This window comes from Haliotis cracherodii, unplaced genomic scaffold, assembly GCF_022045235.1.
Source record: "Haliotis cracherodii isolate W230 unplaced genomic scaffold, xgHalCrac1.p SCAF_3, whole genome shotgun sequence".
Taxonomy (NCBI): Eukaryota; Metazoa; Mollusca; class Gastropoda; order Lepetellida; family Haliotidae; genus Haliotis; species Haliotis cracherodii.
This window is the reverse complement of record NW_027266286.1, coordinates 22,422,373-22,440,760: the sequence shown is the minus strand read 5'-3', so window position 1 is coordinate 22,440,760 and position 18,388 is coordinate 22,422,373. Positions and strand designations below refer to the sequence as shown.

The window sequence follows — 18,388 nt, the reverse complement described above, 5'->3', positions numbered from 1 at the left end:
ACATTCAATGAACCTGAAGCTTTGACAATCATGATAATGTCACATCGACATAATGAACTTCCTTTTTGTACATGTTGTACGAGATAAATAGCACTAACCATGCTAATGAGCACATTTCTGCCTTACTACACAATATTCTGATAAGTTAGTGTGTAAGTTTGGCATGTTCTCTTAAAATCATATTTGTCCACATACTAAACATGCTCAAAGACTTCAGGGGCAAGTAAGGGTATGGTATGTTTGTTCTTGACTTAGTCACTAAACATTTTCATAACTTCAAAAATATTAGTGCAAATCATGAATTATAGCATCAGAAACCTGATATGAACTTTGTCATTAGTCTAGCGTGGTGTAGATGATAGTGACTATTATTAATTATATTTCATTGTTGTTTTAGGCATCATCACTTGCACTTAAGGCCATGTGGTGAAAGTATTGTATTTACATCTGACCTATTTCAACCTGACATGGAGTCCATTTTGTGACTTGGCAGTCAAGCAAAGTAAATATTTTATTCAAATCTATTGTTGTCTTTGTGATACTTTGTGATAAACTGATAATCCCTGTACATATCCAATGAATCAGAGTCTGCAAATAGTCACTGGTCTGAAGCCTGAGTCTTGTAAACATGGTAAAAGTCTGTTTGGCCTTGTATACGGAGCTTATAAGTAATATTAATAAGTATAATAATGTAATATGTTAACACCAATATCTACTGAAGATAATGTTATAGTTTGTGCTAGTTGACTGAAAAGTTTTCAGCACAGACTTATTTTTGGTATTTACGATCTTGTGTCATGGCATGGCAGGATGGTGTGTCACTATGTCATTTGAGAAATGTTCACCTGAATAACCAGCTGTTAACAGAACATAAACAACACACGTTATTATACAAAATGGAATGATCATTAACTGTATTGTCAACACTGCTCCATCAGTGTTCCTCCTAATGGCCTCTACCAGGTTGAATAAATGATACACACAAAATTCCAATTAAGATGAATGTCACATTGGACTTCTCATCAATGTGCCATGTTAGGTGTTCAATTCAGTTCTGATATTTCTATAGTTTCACAATTGACATTTATTGTTGGGTATAGAATTTCAGCACATAATTGTTCAGTTCCATGTGTGAGATAGGAGTCGGTGATTGTAGATCCCAACTGGCTGGCAGGTAACATGTCAAATTCAGGATTATTGGTTGTATAAATCATTGTGTGCTTTCTCCAATATACAGGGCTACGGAGATGTCATTAGCTTGTTTAAGAGATATATGTATCGGACGCATTTACTATACATAGTTCCAGTCAGATGTCTGTTGACCAAGTACAATACCAGTCCAATGTCCTGTCCAGCCTGCCCAGAATATTTGTGTGTGATATTTGTTGAAGCATGACATCTTGTGGTGCGTGGAGAGCACACGTGTGTTGTTGCTAGGAGTCTCGACTTTTTCGCCCCACTGCTCAGCGTTTACCTCTGAGATATATATAGCGAGACATGACCTACTTCCGTCCCAGTCAGTAAGCCAGTAAAGGCACTGATCTTGCCTGCTCAGTGGACTTTGCCCCTTGAAAGGCTATATACCTGATTGTTACCTCACACTCTTCACTCAGTTAATTATATTCAGACCAGCACACCTACAAGTTGGTCACATTAGCACAGGTAGGTACAGGGTTACTTACTTTTCTCCAGTTTTAGTTAATTGAAAGTCAAAAATGAAACTATTGCTACAGAAGGAATACTGGATAATGATTACACAACATATTGAATAATCTTGATTCGTTTTCCTCAGGATTTGTCTTGAATATTAGAGATGAATATGCATGTATGTGTTTATGAGATAATTGTGCTTGTGATCACCACAATTGCCTTTTATTGTAATTATGGTTTGGGATTCTATATTACTGGTTATACAAGGTATAATGGTTTGATTATTTGAGGGATGGCAGGTTGATTCAAACCATAGAATCTGGCTCTCAGTCTCAGGCTCAGATGACCCTTGCCTCACTTTGATTCTTCTTTATAGTGGTATAGTATGAGACCTATTCTCATGATTATTGTAACCAGAAAAAGAATAATACTCAGAGCTTATCCTGGCAAATAATCTGTATGGGAGAAAATCCCCTGTTTGTGGATGAATGGGTAGTGAGATTATTACAAAATATAATTTGTGTATTTCTGTCTACAATTTTGTGAAATCAGTAAACATGTACCAATATTTACCATTCATCTATAAATATCAGTTATCTTGATGCATTTTGATTATAATTTTACACATCTCTTCTTCATATAGCCATTTCTTTGTGCTATGTTTTCAGACTAATGGTTATTATCATGATCTTGAAAAAAATGACACTTGTTCAATTTAAATCTTGTAGGTGTATGAAGGATTTACAGTGTTTTCATGAGACTGAAAGTCGATAAATTTGGAAACCTTTCGGAAATGTCCTTGAACTTAGCAAATTGTGTGTGACCCATTAGAGAGCTTAATAAGACGTGACTACATGAGACTGCATTTACATTTTAAACAGTAAAGTTGTTTATATTGTATAAACCAGTATACATATTTGACACTAGCCTGCCCACCCCACTAGTTCAGTGGTATGCTTGGGTTTGGAAGATATTTCTTGGTCTTCGTAAGTTATCAATATTAGTCAGTGTTGATTCCTTCTATTGAAAGTGGAAAGTTCCGGTGCTGGTTCTTTTTTGATTCATTTCCTCATACATTGAGATTGTGTGGATAGTGATTAAGCAGCCCTTGAAATTCATTTTTCAAAGAACTAGTCCAGAGGACTAGTGGAAACCTTATTTCACTAGTTTGTAGCTAGTTAAAACAAGACATTTTCTATGTATATATTTTCTATCAGTTTTTCTCCATTCCAATTTGTAGCAAAATTGAAGTCTTTTGAACTGATTCAGAATTACAGTCTGCAACTTTAGCCATTTTTCCAAAGCCCCACTCTAGTAAAATTCTGCTGACTGGTGTGCTCAACTAATAGTACTCAATATTGTCACAATATGATCTGCTGAAAATGATGCCAAGAGCCATGTTTGGGCTATTTTGACTCAAAAGTTTTTGGCACAGCCTGGAATTATAGCCCTCCAAATGCTACTAGTCAATAGGTCAGTACCATCATTGGATATTTACTTGTGCTCAGCAAATATGGTGACTAGTGCAATTTTGAAGTCTGTTATGTAATAACCAGGGACATAGCTCGGGTAAATTAAAAAGTAAGCAATCATATTTATTAAACACTCATAACTAGGGGTGAAACGATGCATAGGTACACCAGTTCATCATGAGTTTTCATGTGACGATACAATACACAATACATTTTTTTCTGTATCGTTACAAGATGATACACTTGCTAAAAGACATTACCTACTACTTGTAAAATCACACTTGGCATTTTTGTCTGTCAACTATCACGAAATGTGTATTAATTAGGGTTTCAAGATCACTACTAAAAAAGATAACGTTTTGAACATGCTCTGAAATAATTCTAGGCAAGAAGTTTTCATGTTATTTGATGTAAATATGCATATCAAGGTATATATCATCGTGACCGTATAGTATCGTGACCTTGTTGTATCCTTTCACCCAAACTCATAGCGCTGATAAAAAAACACACAAGCAGGCCTGTGTAAAATATCTAAAACAGAGATATCACAAAACATGCTTGTAAACCACCTTCTGCACATAACTCATTTTAAGTATAAAACAGTTTGGTTATTGTGATCAAACCCATATATCCTCATAGAATATAAATTGTCAGTACCAGAGAATAACCATTATAGATTATCCCCACCAAAACTGATTCCATTTGGCATAAAGGGCAAAATTAGCTGTGAAAATTTAATGAATGGACCGTTGAAAAGCAGTTATGACACCAGGTGTTTGCGAAAAGAGTAAAGGAAATGTAACAAGCAAACAACATCGAACCAACTCATCAATGACAATTTTGATACTGGTAGGCGCGTCACCCTGTAAATAAAAAAAAAGTTCACGTAACTATAACAACCGACTGAAAGAAGAACACACAAAAGTACTGTTTTTAAAATTATTTATATTATTTTATTTTTGTAATGATTTCAAAGTGTAAACACTTGCTTTTTGTGCTACATGGTAGCAATGCTGGTAACCATAGTGATTTCTGATTATCAGATGGACTTTGTGCTTACAAATGCTTCAAGATTACAGCCTTGGCCATCCTGGCCCAGTTAGTTTGTCAGCACATAATGTCTTGGAGCAGTCCATTAGCTCATTATCATGATAATATCTGTGATCAGTGTGCCACCTAATGACACCAATGACCAGTCCATCACTGAATGACACCAATGACCAGTTCATGATTGACAAGTCCATCACCTCATGTGTCACTGACAGTCAACTCCTTACCTCACTGACATATCCAAGCCCCTCATGACATCACTGACTAGGTACTCCTGTTCACACTCACCGCCTGTACACGTGGGGACAGAGTCCATAGTACAGCATTGATGTGCTGATAAGGTGTGGTTATCACTGGCCAGGTCACTGCGTGTGTCAGGGTCACCTCGGAGTCTGTATTAAGCTTTTACTGGACTTTCTGGTCATGCCCAATGAAACTGAATTTTGTTTCTTTTTTATTTCTTTTTTTTGAAAGATTAAGTACCCCTTACCATGCAGACTGCTTTGTTTGTCATTTTGGTATATATTAAACACATATTTTATCACATCATGACACTGAATGTTTGCATCTTATCAATTTGTGTTATTATTTGCCTTAAATTTGAGTAAAACTGCTTTGAAACAACCTTGCAAATTCCTTGAATTGGTTGAGGACAAATCTGTACTAACCCAGATACAGTAACTGCTCCTAAAAAGGAGAATGCTAATATAAGGAATAACCTACTCGCAAATCTCCTTTGTGAATTAATATTGCAAGTGTCTTGCCTTGGCACAGAACTTACAGAATTTATTCAATCAATACAGATAACCCTTACTTGATCCCTGTTAACATGTTCACTGGGTATTACGAGGACTGTTCCCAGAGTTATGTGGCAGCAGATATAATGTAAGTATATTTCTAATGATTGCTAGTGGCAGCAGATTGAGGCGCTTGTTAATTAGAGTGACCTCCCTTAGTTGTTTTACAGTCCAAGCCCTGTCCAAGCCCTGTCCCAGCATTTGACACCTTCAATACCCTCCCGGTATAGAGTGCTCCACTGTGAGTAGCTTGTTTACAGTTGTCGATGCAGTTCTGTGATTGACCATTTCATTTGAGATGCTTCACAATTTCTTGAAGGATGGCTGTGCCTATATAAAAACAAGACAAGTGCGATTCGAGGTTTTCTACGACTTGCATCTTGTCTACTTGCCCAGTGGTGAAGGGATGCCTATAGGAAATCGTCAACTTATTACCTGCTTAGTTATCTGTTGATCTTGTACATGTTGTATGGTTATTTATTTCATTATTTAGTTCTGTACCTATCGAAGGTTCACCTTCATCTTTCAACTTGGAATCACATCAGAAAATTACACCAGCCAGTTTTATCTGACAATTAAAAAAAAATAGTCCTTGATAGACATAAGTCACAAACAAGGTTGTATATTGTGTATTTCATAGAATGTTACTTTGGTTACCAGTGATTGTAACAATTCAGTATTACCACATGTGAAAAAAACAAATGCGCAATGAGCATTATGAGTCTTTCTATTGCATGTAACCAGACTGGTATGTCACTTCCAAAGTCATTGTACTGCTGTCTGCCGTATCAAGCTTGTAGTGGACTCTCATGTGTGATGTAACAAGTGATTGTTATCATTAAGTGCCAGTTGTTTACCTGACCCAGACAGCTAGGTGATGTTGATAACCGACATAAGGACTATCAGTCTGTTGCGTACCCGGTATCTCTCCATATATCTCTGTGTAATTACATAAGGTATCTCATATGCTAGTTTCAATGGTGTTTTCTGTGACGTGAGGCTAAATGTATCGCTTGATAGTTTTGTCTGTCTGATATTGGTCAAGGAACTGTCACCTACATCTTTGTGATACTTAATCACCTGAAATTCAGGGCACAAATTTATGTCCTATGTGCTGGTGTGTCTAGTGCAGTCTACAGGAAATAGTCAGTGGGATAGTGGATGATCCCTTGGTTGCAAAAAAGTCATGGAGAAAGAATTGGTTTGCTTTTTCATCTTGCAGAAGCTCAAACTGTTTTTATACACAATCTTGTTAAAGAGGGCTTATGTTTCATATATTTCAATGGTACTGGTGCCGATTTCCAGTCCGTCCAGGCATATTGTAAGAAGTGCCTTGTTTGAATCTGATACATTGTTTCTGTGTAATTAGGGTAATCTTGTCTGCTGGTATAAACTGGTAGTAGTGTTTTAACGATATAGTTTGAGTCATCTTATCCAATACATGAAACTATGCAGCTGATAACCATGGAACAAAGTCAAATAGTCTCAGATAGGGCATTTTTGGTCAAGTACACCAGTGATAGGGCAATATGTAATGCAACCACCTTTGAGAACTTTGTATCGCGACTTTTGAAATGTCACCCACAGCTGATGTGGAAAGCAGTCACATGAATTATGACAAGGTCACGTTGACTCCCATGAGTTGTGTGATGATTTAATAACCGAGTATTTAAGTTTGTCTGCAGGCCTTTCTGGATGGCTGACCACTTCCTTGTTGTTGTCTGTATCAGTGTTGCTGGGGATACAACTTGCTTCCTCGTCTTTACTTATGTACAACATGTTGAACATGTTGGGTGTGTACAAGCATTAATCATATCCGTGAGCAGGCGCTGTCATGTGTGTGCTCACCTCTACAGTTACCACACTAGATATATGAGTGAACGAGATGATGACAGCATCGGGTACCAGTAGTAACATGTGCTTGGATATTATGATGTGACATGTTTTGTATCTATCTTAACCTGCCCTTAACCATGTTAAAAAATGTTTTTATTCAGCTCACCTGCTGTAACCATTCTTTTGACATTGTAATATCCAAACTGCTCTGAATTATGTCATATCCTTCTAATGATGACATTTCTTGTTTAAATCATGGTGATTTTTTAAAAATAAATATTTGAAAACATTTTGAGCAAAAGATGTATAATCATTCTCTCAAAAGCTACAAGGCATAAAATTTTGTGAGAATGATATTGTGTACAAGCAGATTCAAGTTTGTTCAAGGCATCATATTCGGCAGTCAACTTTGTTTTTCTCAAAATGTGTTGTACTAGAAGTTCTGAAACACAGCATAAATGTTTGTCACCATAATAAGGTTGAAATCATCAAAGTATATCATTTACATTTTGTAACAAAATATGAACAAAGCCATATGATAAAGAGTGCAAACTTAGAAAAGTATATATTAGACCTTGTTGACCCAACCACATACTGTACAAACCTACCATCACCTTTCATCGAATTATCTACATACATTGAGAAACAATGAAAAGAGTAAATAAAACGAGAGAAAAGGAGGTTTTCACATATGGTTGCTCAAGAAACGGTTAGAGTACTATTTAAGAGATGTACAAAGTTTCACAAATCTATGCTTTGTGGTATCAAGCTAGCCCAAACAGTACACAGACAGTGTACAAGTGTGACTATTACCCCTTGGCCGGTCAGAGACAGAATTCCCTTTCCTTTGGAGGTAAAACCAAGGGTAAGAAAATGAAGAGAGTCACTGGGCTCCTTTTTATTATATTTTTATTAAGATATCTGAACAACTGTATTTTTATGTACGATATGTTCATTTCAGAGACTAGATGTTAGTCTAGGGACCTGAGGCCTTTCAAAGAGGGGTTTCTTTTTGTGATGGGCTTCTTAAAAGGTCCTTGACCCTGTGACCCCTGGTAACTCCCACACTAATATCTTTGCCCTTTTAGCATGCTCTGAGATATCTTCTCCTCTGGTACTACTTGACTGATGAAGCTGAGAGTTGTTATGGATGTTCCTTCTAATGATAATGATAAGAAGAATAAATAGTGTCATTAGGTCACAAGATAACACTGCTCACTAAAGTTACCTTTTTCTCTTATGATATTAATATCTTTATCACTTAACTTGTTACTTGTTATCACTAAACTTGTCTTTATTTTGGAATAAGGTAACTTCTTTTATGAAAAGACTTTGGTCAAAATTAGAGGAAAGGTGGTGATTGGGCTGGTTCCATGTCTACATGTGATGTAACATTCCCCCTGAAATATATATTCGTCTCAGAAACTGCAGACTGGAATATTATGTTAATTTGTGACTGTGTGTGTTTATGGGGTTTTGGTTAATAAAAGGCATCCAAATGGAAAGGTTTTTTTCAATTGGAAATAACTGGTAGAGAAGGTATATATACCATGTGTACAAAATCAGATGTGTGCTTCATGTAATTATCCAGGTCAGCTACTGTGTGCGGAGGTACTACCTTTGACAATTATGTCTTGATATTCCTTTGGAAATGAGTGGTGTTAATCATGTTACTTGCAATCAACTGTTGTTGATAACTTGATATGTTGGTATAAGCAGTGAGAAAGAACTTTTGTTTCCCCTTCAAAATGATATTATTTGCATCATCATGTTCTCTGTGGTAAGTTTTTGTCTGGGATAGATGATTTAGTTCAGTAAGCAAGCAAGCATGATGTTCCTTGGGGCAGTTACAAACAGCGCAATATGTTTCTCTAGAATGTAAGTTTGTGGTCCTGCTAGTAGAGCATATAAAGTGTAAAGGTTTATTTACAGATATACGCTATGATACAGGTTCACTGTCTTATTTGCAGTATTATACTGATTGTATTACCAGTGACTTATGACACCCTGGTCTTTCAGGCAATAACATCCCGGTTTCTGCACTGTGATAATGGCAGAAGCTCATGCTGCTGTTGCCTTCTCCTTCACCGTCACCCCAGATGGAGTCAATGTCAACCTCAACCATGAGGCCATCAAGGCAGTGTGGGACAGTGGCATACTGTCATGGAAGAAGAGAATAGGACGTATGAAAGTAAGTTGACTGTATCGGCTTATAAATAGATATTTAATAGCATGGGCATTGTTGATAATATTATACATGCACCAATGCATGTCTGCATAGCAAGTTAACAACAGTGCATGCTATGAAGTGCGTATGATATGAAAAGAGGAAGTATCCTTCTGTTGCTTGCTTTCTAGCATCTTCCCGAGGCAAGAGAGTTAACTGACTATAAAAGGCTGGTATTATGGAGTTACTTTTTGGCTGGACTAATGAGCAATTGGAAATAGCCACCGGTGGTGCTCCGTTTGAGCCCAGGAATTCCAGCCTAGTTCAGCAAGGGTGGAAACTTGACTTTTATAGTCAGTCAACCCTCTTGCCTCGGGAAGATGGGTGTCTAGTGTATTTCAGAATCAGTGTAAACGTAACCAATCAAGTGAGTGTATGGCTGTTGATTGTGTCATTGTTCATGTTCAGGTTTTGAAAGGTGGCCTTGAGCAACAGCCTCCAGGACTGTGGTGACACATGGCATTGTAGTTCACTTACAGCAATTATTACCAACATGTTCCCTGCAGGCATACACTGAAAGCAGGAACTTTCAATTGTTACATTATTGGCCCACAATAGCCATGATTTGGTCCATGGTTCACAGATCAGGTTCTTGCATGAAGTTACATCCACAGGTGTTAATGATATTTGGATTTGGGATGTTTTGTTGTTGTTTGGCTGAATACTTGTCAAATATACATAGCAAAGTCACATGGTTTTAGTCTGAAAAGAGATGATGTAACCACCAGTTTAAGTAATCACTGTACTTAATTTGACAATTATTTAGATTGAGAAACATGAGGAATGATAAAAAAACAGAGCAAGTCATTCTTTGTTTTTGAGTGTTATTATCCTTTATGACTGCTGTAACTTCAGAACAACTTCCATAATGGCGTGTACCCAGCATCCCCGATCTCACTGGTCTTCACCCTCACTCTCATACTGGCTCTTGTCCTGGGAGGATATGACCCTTCCTATGGCTGCATCTCCTACATCCAGGCACATATACCACTGTAAGTCTTGGTGTTGTCAACTCTGTTGGTTAATAAATGAACCTTTGTTTAGAAGGCATGTGGGGATTTGGGGCAAGAATACAGGTCACCCCCACCAACCTTTGCTTGTAAGAGGCAAGTAAACAGATCAAGAGGTCAGACTCAGTGACTTGGTTGATTACATGTCATCGCATCCCAAGTGTGTGAATTATGCTTATAATGCCAATAGCTGGATTGTGTGGTCCCATTATTTACAAACCACCAACATATAGCTGCAATATTTCTGAGTGGCGTTGAACAAAAGTTGCAAAAATTCACAATTTGAAAATAAGTTGAAAGTGGTTTACAATTACAACAAAATCATTTTGTGTAATAATTGATCACAGCATTGAGTATGTAGTCTCTAGCCTATGCAGACATTTTATAATGAGAACAATGCTTTCAGTGTGAAATATACATGTTAGTGTAAAATTAGGTAACATTCTGCACTTTTGGCAGTACAGTTAACAATGTTAAGCACGAGAATGCTAATAACGAAACGGCGGATATAACAAACTTATGTTTGGTAATCTGTATATTATATGCTGTACAAATGCTGAACTAGTATTACTGGTCGCATTGAGTTTGTTATAACCGTAGTTTACTTTACATTGTATTGACATCTAATTATTCCCTCTAAACCACCTGAGGGGCAGTCAGGTAGCCTAGTGATTAAAGCATTCCCTCGTCACGCCGAAGATCCGCGTTCGATTCCCGACATGAGTACATTGTGTGAAGCCCATTTCTGGTGTCCCCAGTCATGATATTGCTGGAATATTGCCAAAAGCATCGTAAAACAATACTTACTCTAAGCCAACCGACCAAATTAAATAAGAACCATTGAGCTGCACAAATCTGTTCTTATTTGGGGTGGGAAAGGGAGGGGGGAGACCATGATATTTATAAGGTCCTAAACAATTGAGACTGCCTCTATGGTCTAGTGGTAGAGCATCTGCTCAGAGAGCGAAAGGGCCGTGGTTCGATCCCTGTCCCACGTCATTAAGGGGCTAAAACAAGGACTGGTCGATTCAGAGTCTGTATACTGCTTCTGAGTGGGGTATTCATGTGAAACTGCTGCATGGTATCTCAGTGGGCTAGCACTAAAAACATCAGCATTAATGCGGACTAATACAAACAGACACAGACACACACACCCATCCCTGTCTATTATAATTGAGCCATCCCAAACTCTGACACTGATATGTACATATGCTTTTGTATTACAGGATCACTCAATGCAAGTGATTTTGAGTAGGTATTTGTTTATGTTAATGAATTCGAACATTTGCCACTGAACTCTACAGGAGGGTCTTGTTGTTGACATCACTGCTATAAGACCCTTAGTACAAATGGGAACTCAAATATGATATACAGCGACAGAAACAAACAGTTTTAGTCCACTAGTCCTTATAATGATAACATATAGTAAAACCCTTGAAAAGAGCAAATTTCTACTTGTCTATGGGGCAGTTTTGTAAGGACAACAGGACTAGTGCCAATTTTTGTACCCTGCCGGGCAAGAATGGCCAAAGGGGGATTATGTCGTGGCGCAGTCCGTCGGTTTGTCCGTCCGTCCGTCTGTCTGTCTGTCCGTCTGTCCGTCCCACAGAGGGTACTAGACTTGTGAAATCAACTCCAGGTTTTAGAGAATATCCCTGACACTCTACACACAGGATGTCGACATGTTGATGATACAGATATCGCAGTCCCGTTTTATTTCGACTAATTTTGACAGAGTTACTGCCCCTGTTTTACGGAGCTTCATGAAATCTACTCTTCCTCCAGTTCCCAGAGAATATCACAATATCTAACTATAACTACAATTATAGTTAGTTTCCTTGTATAAGGCTTTTGTGGGTGAGCTACATGCTTATGGCATTAGCATTCAGACTGAATTACTCACAACAAAATGTTCTGCACAATTTGTTTCAAATGCAGTGCCATCTACTGTTGTTATTTCATAAAATACAAAGAAAATATAAACTCGTTTAAAAAATTCATGCGGGGGACGTTGTGCTCTCAGAGCACTCTTGTTAACACTGATATCAATGTTACCTTTGCATGTTTTCTGTGACCTTGATTTCATTTGGCAAATTTGTGATTGCTAAATGATTTCTACTTCAGCCTTGGAGTAGGCAGCACATCCATGTGTCTGTATGTGAGCTGTGTGTTGTTCTCCACGCTGCTGTGGGTGGTCGTCATCTTAGCCATACAGTACACACTGCGCTTTCTCCTTACCTACCACAAATGGATATACGAGGTGCGTGGACCCATCTCACTCAGGACCAAGATCTGGATGGTATGTATGTCTATCAGTAACATGTGTCTTCATTTCTTGCAGGTAACACTGCTTGTAGCATGTGTAGAGTTTTGTTTGAGCTGTGAATGGTCTATCAATTGCAGATTCAATCCTTCAGATTCAGATTCAGTAAAAAGATTATGTCAAGGGGTTATGATATTTCTTTGTCTGGCAATCCTCAGTCCTTTGTAAACATGTGAAAATATTTTCACACTTTGGAATTTTTAATTTTTTTACCTAAACATGCAAAGGATTGAGTTTTACGAAAAACATTTTTTTTTGTTGGGGGGGGGGAATTATCTTTAATTCGACTCTATGCATAATTTACTGGTACTCAGAAAAGTAGTACAACAATTATGCTCAAAGTGGGATGTGGTCACTGCTGTCAGTAACACAGGTTACACAATATTTTGCCACTATGTCCTATGACATTAAGTGTCATGCTTTTTTGTTCATCCCAGGCCTAAGTTCATCAAGGAATTCACTATAAATAGGAGTCTTCGTTATTGTTTACAAATTTTGAGATCAATAAACATGATAAATACTATGTTACTTTTTTTAAGATTATGGAGAAGAAGTATTTTGACAGTAGTTTTCCAAGAGCAAGGGAAAACATACCCCTTAATAAGTTTTTGTCACTTTGTATGTGTTGTATTATTTATCATGTTTTATGTGGTGTGTTTCAGGGTCTAGTGCGAGTGTTTGGAGGTCGAAACCCTCTCCTCAACAGCTACCAGGGTTCACTTCCCAAGTTGTTTGTCCCGCCACTGGATGGCACATTGTCAAGAGTGAGTTAAACATGGGTGTCACTGTCATGATTCATCTTGATAGCTGTCATTAATCCAGTAGGCATTGTGTGTTACTGTTAGAATTGGTCCCAAGCAAACTATGCTGTTCACCCGAGGAGACTAATGGATAAGAGGGTCAGACTCGGTGACTTGGTTGATTTTTGCATGTCATCGTAATCTGACAGCTTGGATGGTTGTTCACCGTATTGATCACTGAATTGTTTGGTCCTGACACGGTTATTTACAGGCCATTGTCATATAGCTGAAGTATTGCTGACTGCGGCTTTAAGCAACAAAGAAGTATTATATTAATTATTCTGCTACCATGATGGATGAATTACCATCAGTTTATAAAGATCCCTGACCTGTCTTAAGAGCTGGCTCTGATGCTGAAGCAAATGCAAATTCAAGAGTAAAGATACTTGGTGATATGTAGACACTGTTATCTTTCAGTACCTCAGATCTGTTCGGGCTCTGCTGGATGATGAGAAGTATTCTCGCATGGAAAAGTTGGGGCAGGAGTTCCGCAATGGGATTGGGACAAAACTGCAGCGCTACCTACTGCTCAAGTCATGGTGGTCTGCCAACTATGTGTCTGACTGGTGGGAACAGTATGTCTACCTCCGTGGACGTTCACCTATCATGATCAACAGCAACTTCTATGGCATTGTAAGTCCAGAGTAACTCTGAAGCACATGAAATATAGCATGAGGATTCATGGCATGACAAACACACACTTTTGAAAATTACACACTTTTTGTTTGAATATTTTTAGATAAATAGGAAAAAAAGTAGACTTAAATCTAAATACCTGAAACCATAATTCTAATTTGCAAATAATATGTGGAATGTATTTTTAAATCAGAATTATTCCCTCCAACATAGAGATTTTGTGAAATTGTCGGTATGGTCTTTGTTTTATGCAAGGTCTGTGTAAATTGTAAGATAACTACTCGATCACGCTACATACGTTTTGTTTCAGGATGCTGTGCTAGAGAAGCCAACAGGTGTGCAGGTGTCACGTGCAGCCAACATCATCTACGCTATCCTGCAGTACAGACGTGAGGTGGACAGGGAAGAGCTCAAGCCGGTAACTCACAAATGATGCTCTCAACTCATGTATAAACATACTTGATCCATGTACAGGTAGCCTGCAGGGGTTGAAAAATACCATTACCCGACGCATACAAAATGAACTGGGTCAACATGGTCAAGTTTCACGAGAATGTAATCATGTGATCATGTTACGATATTTCTTTGGCTAATATTTTGTTAGTGTCACAGAATGGCAATCTAATTTGAATACAGTTACACCAGTCAACCAATGGGATTAATACACTTCGATGTCAGGCAGGTCAACAACAATGAGAACCAGGTTTGTTTCATTGATAGATCGTAGTAACACTTCCATATATGTCACATACTTCTTGGAAATTGAATGATGGACAGTTGACTACATTTCTTGGAAATTGTTATGCGAGGTAGGTCTAGTGGTGACTTTAGAAGCTTCCCTTGGCCTAGCTTTGATGAAATATTTTATTTGAACACAAGTCACGTTAGAGGCTCACACGCTCTTGATCGCAAAACTGTTTTGACACATAAGTCAGGCTATAACAAATATGACTTTTAACGAGTCAAAATTATGGCATTTAAGATATAGTGATCCCTCGCTACAACGCTACCTTCGGGGTCCAAATTATTGATGAGCGTTTTGGATGATCAGTGATTTAACCGAGGTCGAGTTGTAGGGATTATACAAAATAGTATACATGCTCTGCCTACCTAACACGATCTACGTTGCATGTTTCAGAGTTTAAAATAAGATTAGAATAGAAGTTGTTTATGATTCATAGTGTAAAAAAAGATTTATCGAGTAATAATATGCACTTTAAAAAAAACCACATTGAATCCAGTCAGCGAATACAGGTAAATAAACAGGTATAACAAACTTGGTCAATACAAGTATGAAATTTGATATTGATATTTGAATTTGATATTAAACATCACTAGATGTTTACTATTTTAAATGCATTTCCCGCTTTCCAAGGCATTGTTTTATAAGCAGAGATTAAGATTACCGTGTGTATTTGTGTCAGTGTCAGTTGAGTTTATTAAATATGTAAGTAAATTTTGGGAGCCATGCGTTACGGCACTATAACCGAGTTATCGCTATACTTGTACCTCCCAGTACACACTACCTTCACGATCTGACAAATTTTGTTTGTGTTATAGATATTGTTGAACAAGGCTATTCCACTGTGTTCTGCTCAGTACGAGAGGCAGTTCAACACCACACGTATTCCTGGCCTAGAAACAGGTGAGAACATCATAGTTTAGATTGTCAAGCAGACATACACCTTTTGTGGAAAAGGAGGTATCTGCGTACCATTGTCAATCTGTGATACCAAGACTTTGAGACTGATACACACAGTGAGATTTTGAAACAGACACTGTGACACTTTGTGATAGAATGTGAGATCTGCATCATCACTGAGACTGATATTGTGACCACTTTGAGACAGATACTGTGGAGTAATGACTGAGATGGACATTTGTGTTTCAGACACCCTGGTCCATCACAAGGACAGCAACCACGTCGCTGTGTATCACCGTGGCAGATACTTCAAAGTCTACATAAGGCATAAGGGCAGGTTACTCAAGCCCATACAAATTGAATCGTAAGTCTCCAGATATTGTGCTTTTGATAAAAAAATTGAAGAACTATTTTCATTGTTAAGTTGTGGTTAGCTCCTCCTGATTTAATTGACTTGTGTCTTCCCACCGAAGCTGATGACTGAATTTGTTAAAGACTTGAAGATCCATTTTCTTGGATCAAGAAGTAACAACTGATATTCTGTCAGCCATAAGAAATTCTTTTGTTTATTGTCAAATTGTTGCAGTTTGATGTCAGTAGCTTGAGTCAAAGCTTTAAGAATTTGAAATGTTGTATTTGCCAATACGAATCATCAAGTAACACATGACTAAGTTGGTTTTGCTCCTGCGTCTTGTTACACCGCCATGGTCACAGCACTGACAGTTTACATTAGGCTGACCATATGCTACTAATTCAGGAATATGGTTTGATCCTTCACAACAGTAACTCTCTGCAATTGGCACTGCATTAAGTTTGCTATAATGAGCTATTTTAGGTTAGGTCTAATGTAGCAATTTTGATAATCTCAGAAACATGAGAAAGCAATTGTAAAAGGTACGTTTTTCACCAGAGCTTACACAATCTTGAGATTTGGGGCTATGAGTTACTATATGGTAGGATTGTGCTTCAGAATGCTGCAGAAGATTGTTGATGACAACACTGAGCCGTCATACGGTGAGGAGCATCTGGCTGCCCTAACTGCAGGGGAGAGGGTTAACTGGGCCAAGGCAAGGAAGGAATTTTTCACAAAGGGCAAGAACAAAGCTTCACTGGATGCTATTGAGAAGGTAGGTGTGGCACAATACCTTGGGGATGATGTAGTAAATGTGAGACTCAAGTGATGCTAGACGTGCTAGATTCAATAGTGCAGCTTGTGTGTCGTCACACTTGAGGAGCTGGCAGGTACTGGGAGCCATCAATCCCAAATGCTGACCTGCAGACCACCTCCTCCAGTCACCTTGACCACTTGAGGAGAGGTCCATTTTAATCTGTTTGTGTTAGTAATCTGTGGTTATGTGGGATACATTGTGACATAGGTCGTGGCACAAACAGGGTTCATTGTCTGTACTGCTTATGTATGCTTGACCATGTTATAATGTTTCCTCTATTTTCAGGCTGCCTTTTGTGTGACATTGGATGAGGAATCACATGGCTTCAACCAGGTGAGATGTTTTGAATGTTGAAGATGAGCAATGGTGTAGGAATCCTCTCCAGGCCTTCATTCAGAGATGAAGAGTGTTAATGCTACACACCCACCAAGGCACCAATGCCAAACATATTGTTTGTGTTGTAGAATCTGTTCATTGTCATCATTGAAGTCTCTAAAATAAGAGGGGGCGGTCGGGTAGCCTCGTGGTTAAAGCGTTCGCTCGTCACGCCGAAGACCCGGGTTCGATTCCCGACATGGGTAAAATGTGTGAAGCCCATTTCTGGTGTCCCCGGCCGTGATATTGCTGGAATATTGCTAAAAGCGGCGTAAAACCATACTCACTCACTCACTCTAAAATAAGAGTCTGTGATTCAATGATATCACAACATGCCAGATTTGATTCTATGGATTCTTGCATGACAAAGTAAGGGATGGGAAGTGTAGATTCTTGTTGTTGCTCCTGCTAGTTGCAGGTGTTTTTGTTTAATTACAGCAGCATCATTATGTTGTAGAATGATCCAACCAGTCTGGACAGGTTTGGGCAGGCTATGCTGCATGGTAAAGGCTGTGACCGGTGGTTTGACAAGTCCTTCACTCTGGTTGTGTGTGCTAATGGTCATGTAAGTAGTTGTTCAGGCAATTTTCATGAATATGATAACAATCAACTTTCTCTTTTTTCAAAACATATTCCTTGGGTTTAATTCTTTTGCCATTGTTCCAGAGAACATAACACAAAAACTGTCACAGTTTTGATAATACATGTAATGTATACCAACGCTAGTAATTGTTTGTCTTTATTCTCATGTGTAAGTGTAGACAACTACTGTTTCTCTGTATTGTCATCCTATTTGTGTCCACAGATTGGCTTCAATGCAGAACATTCCTGGTAAGTAGGACTGTGTGCTATAGTATCTGTGATACTGGAACACTTTATAAATGCATGATCATTGTTGCACACTAATGTGCAAGGTTTATGCTTGTAATTCACTGAGGAACGTTCTGGTGTCAAGGAATCGCATGATTTTTGGACACCACAAGGTTCATGATCAGACAAACATCTACTTGTATACAATGACCAATCACTGACATTGAGCTACCTCCACGTGAAGATCAGGGTTAGAATTGGTGTTCAGCAACCCAAGCTGGTCAAGTTCGCTGACTTAGTTGATGAATGTCATCATATCCAAATTGCTTATATCGATGCTAATGATGTCAATCATTGGATTGTCTGGTCCAGATTGGATTAACAGACCACTGCCAGAAATCTGGAATATTCCTGAGTGTGGCTTTAAACAACAAATAAAACAAAACATCGAGCAAAATTAGAATATAAATTTGTATCAACTTATGTAAAAGTTTATATATCTATTTATTGTTTTTTTTATAGTGTTATGAATGTAGTTATATGTGTTATAGTGTTATGATATGTAAGTCTTGAAGTTGTGTAATTCTCTCT

The 18,388-nt window shown here is 38.1% G+C and overlaps 1 protein-coding gene across 3 annotated transcripts in view; it reads left to right on the top strand.

Annotated features, from left to right (window-relative positions):
- Positions 1–18,388, top strand: part of LOC139473751 (carnitine O-palmitoyltransferase 1, liver isoform-like) — a 36,314-nt gene that overhangs the window by 7,767 nt on the left and 10,159 nt on the right. For 2 of the 3 annotated variants that reach the window (XM_071256486.1, XM_071256484.1), the window contains exons 2-13: positions 8,825–8,996; positions 9,888–10,024; positions 12,167–12,341; positions 13,028–13,129; positions 13,583–13,798; positions 14,112–14,219; positions 15,362–15,446; positions 15,693–15,807; positions 16,414–16,570; positions 16,898–16,945; positions 17,445–17,552; positions 17,793–17,818. In XM_071256486.1, the coding sequence (XP_071112587.1) occupies positions 8,856–8,996; positions 9,888–10,024; positions 12,167–12,341; positions 13,028–13,129; positions 13,583–13,798; positions 14,112–14,219; positions 15,362–15,446; positions 15,693–15,807; positions 16,414–16,570; positions 16,898–16,945; positions 17,445–17,552; positions 17,793–17,818 (1,418 nt within the window). In that variant the 5' untranslated portion in view covers positions 8,825–8,855. Of the gene's footprint in view, positions 1–1,557; positions 1,663–8,824; positions 8,997–9,887; positions 10,025–12,166; positions 12,342–13,027; positions 13,130–13,582; positions 13,799–14,111; positions 14,220–15,361; positions 15,447–15,692; positions 15,808–16,413; positions 16,571–16,897; positions 16,946–17,444; positions 17,553–17,792; positions 17,819–18,388 lie in introns of those variants that run through there. The other variant, XM_071256485.1, reaches the window with a different exon arrangement.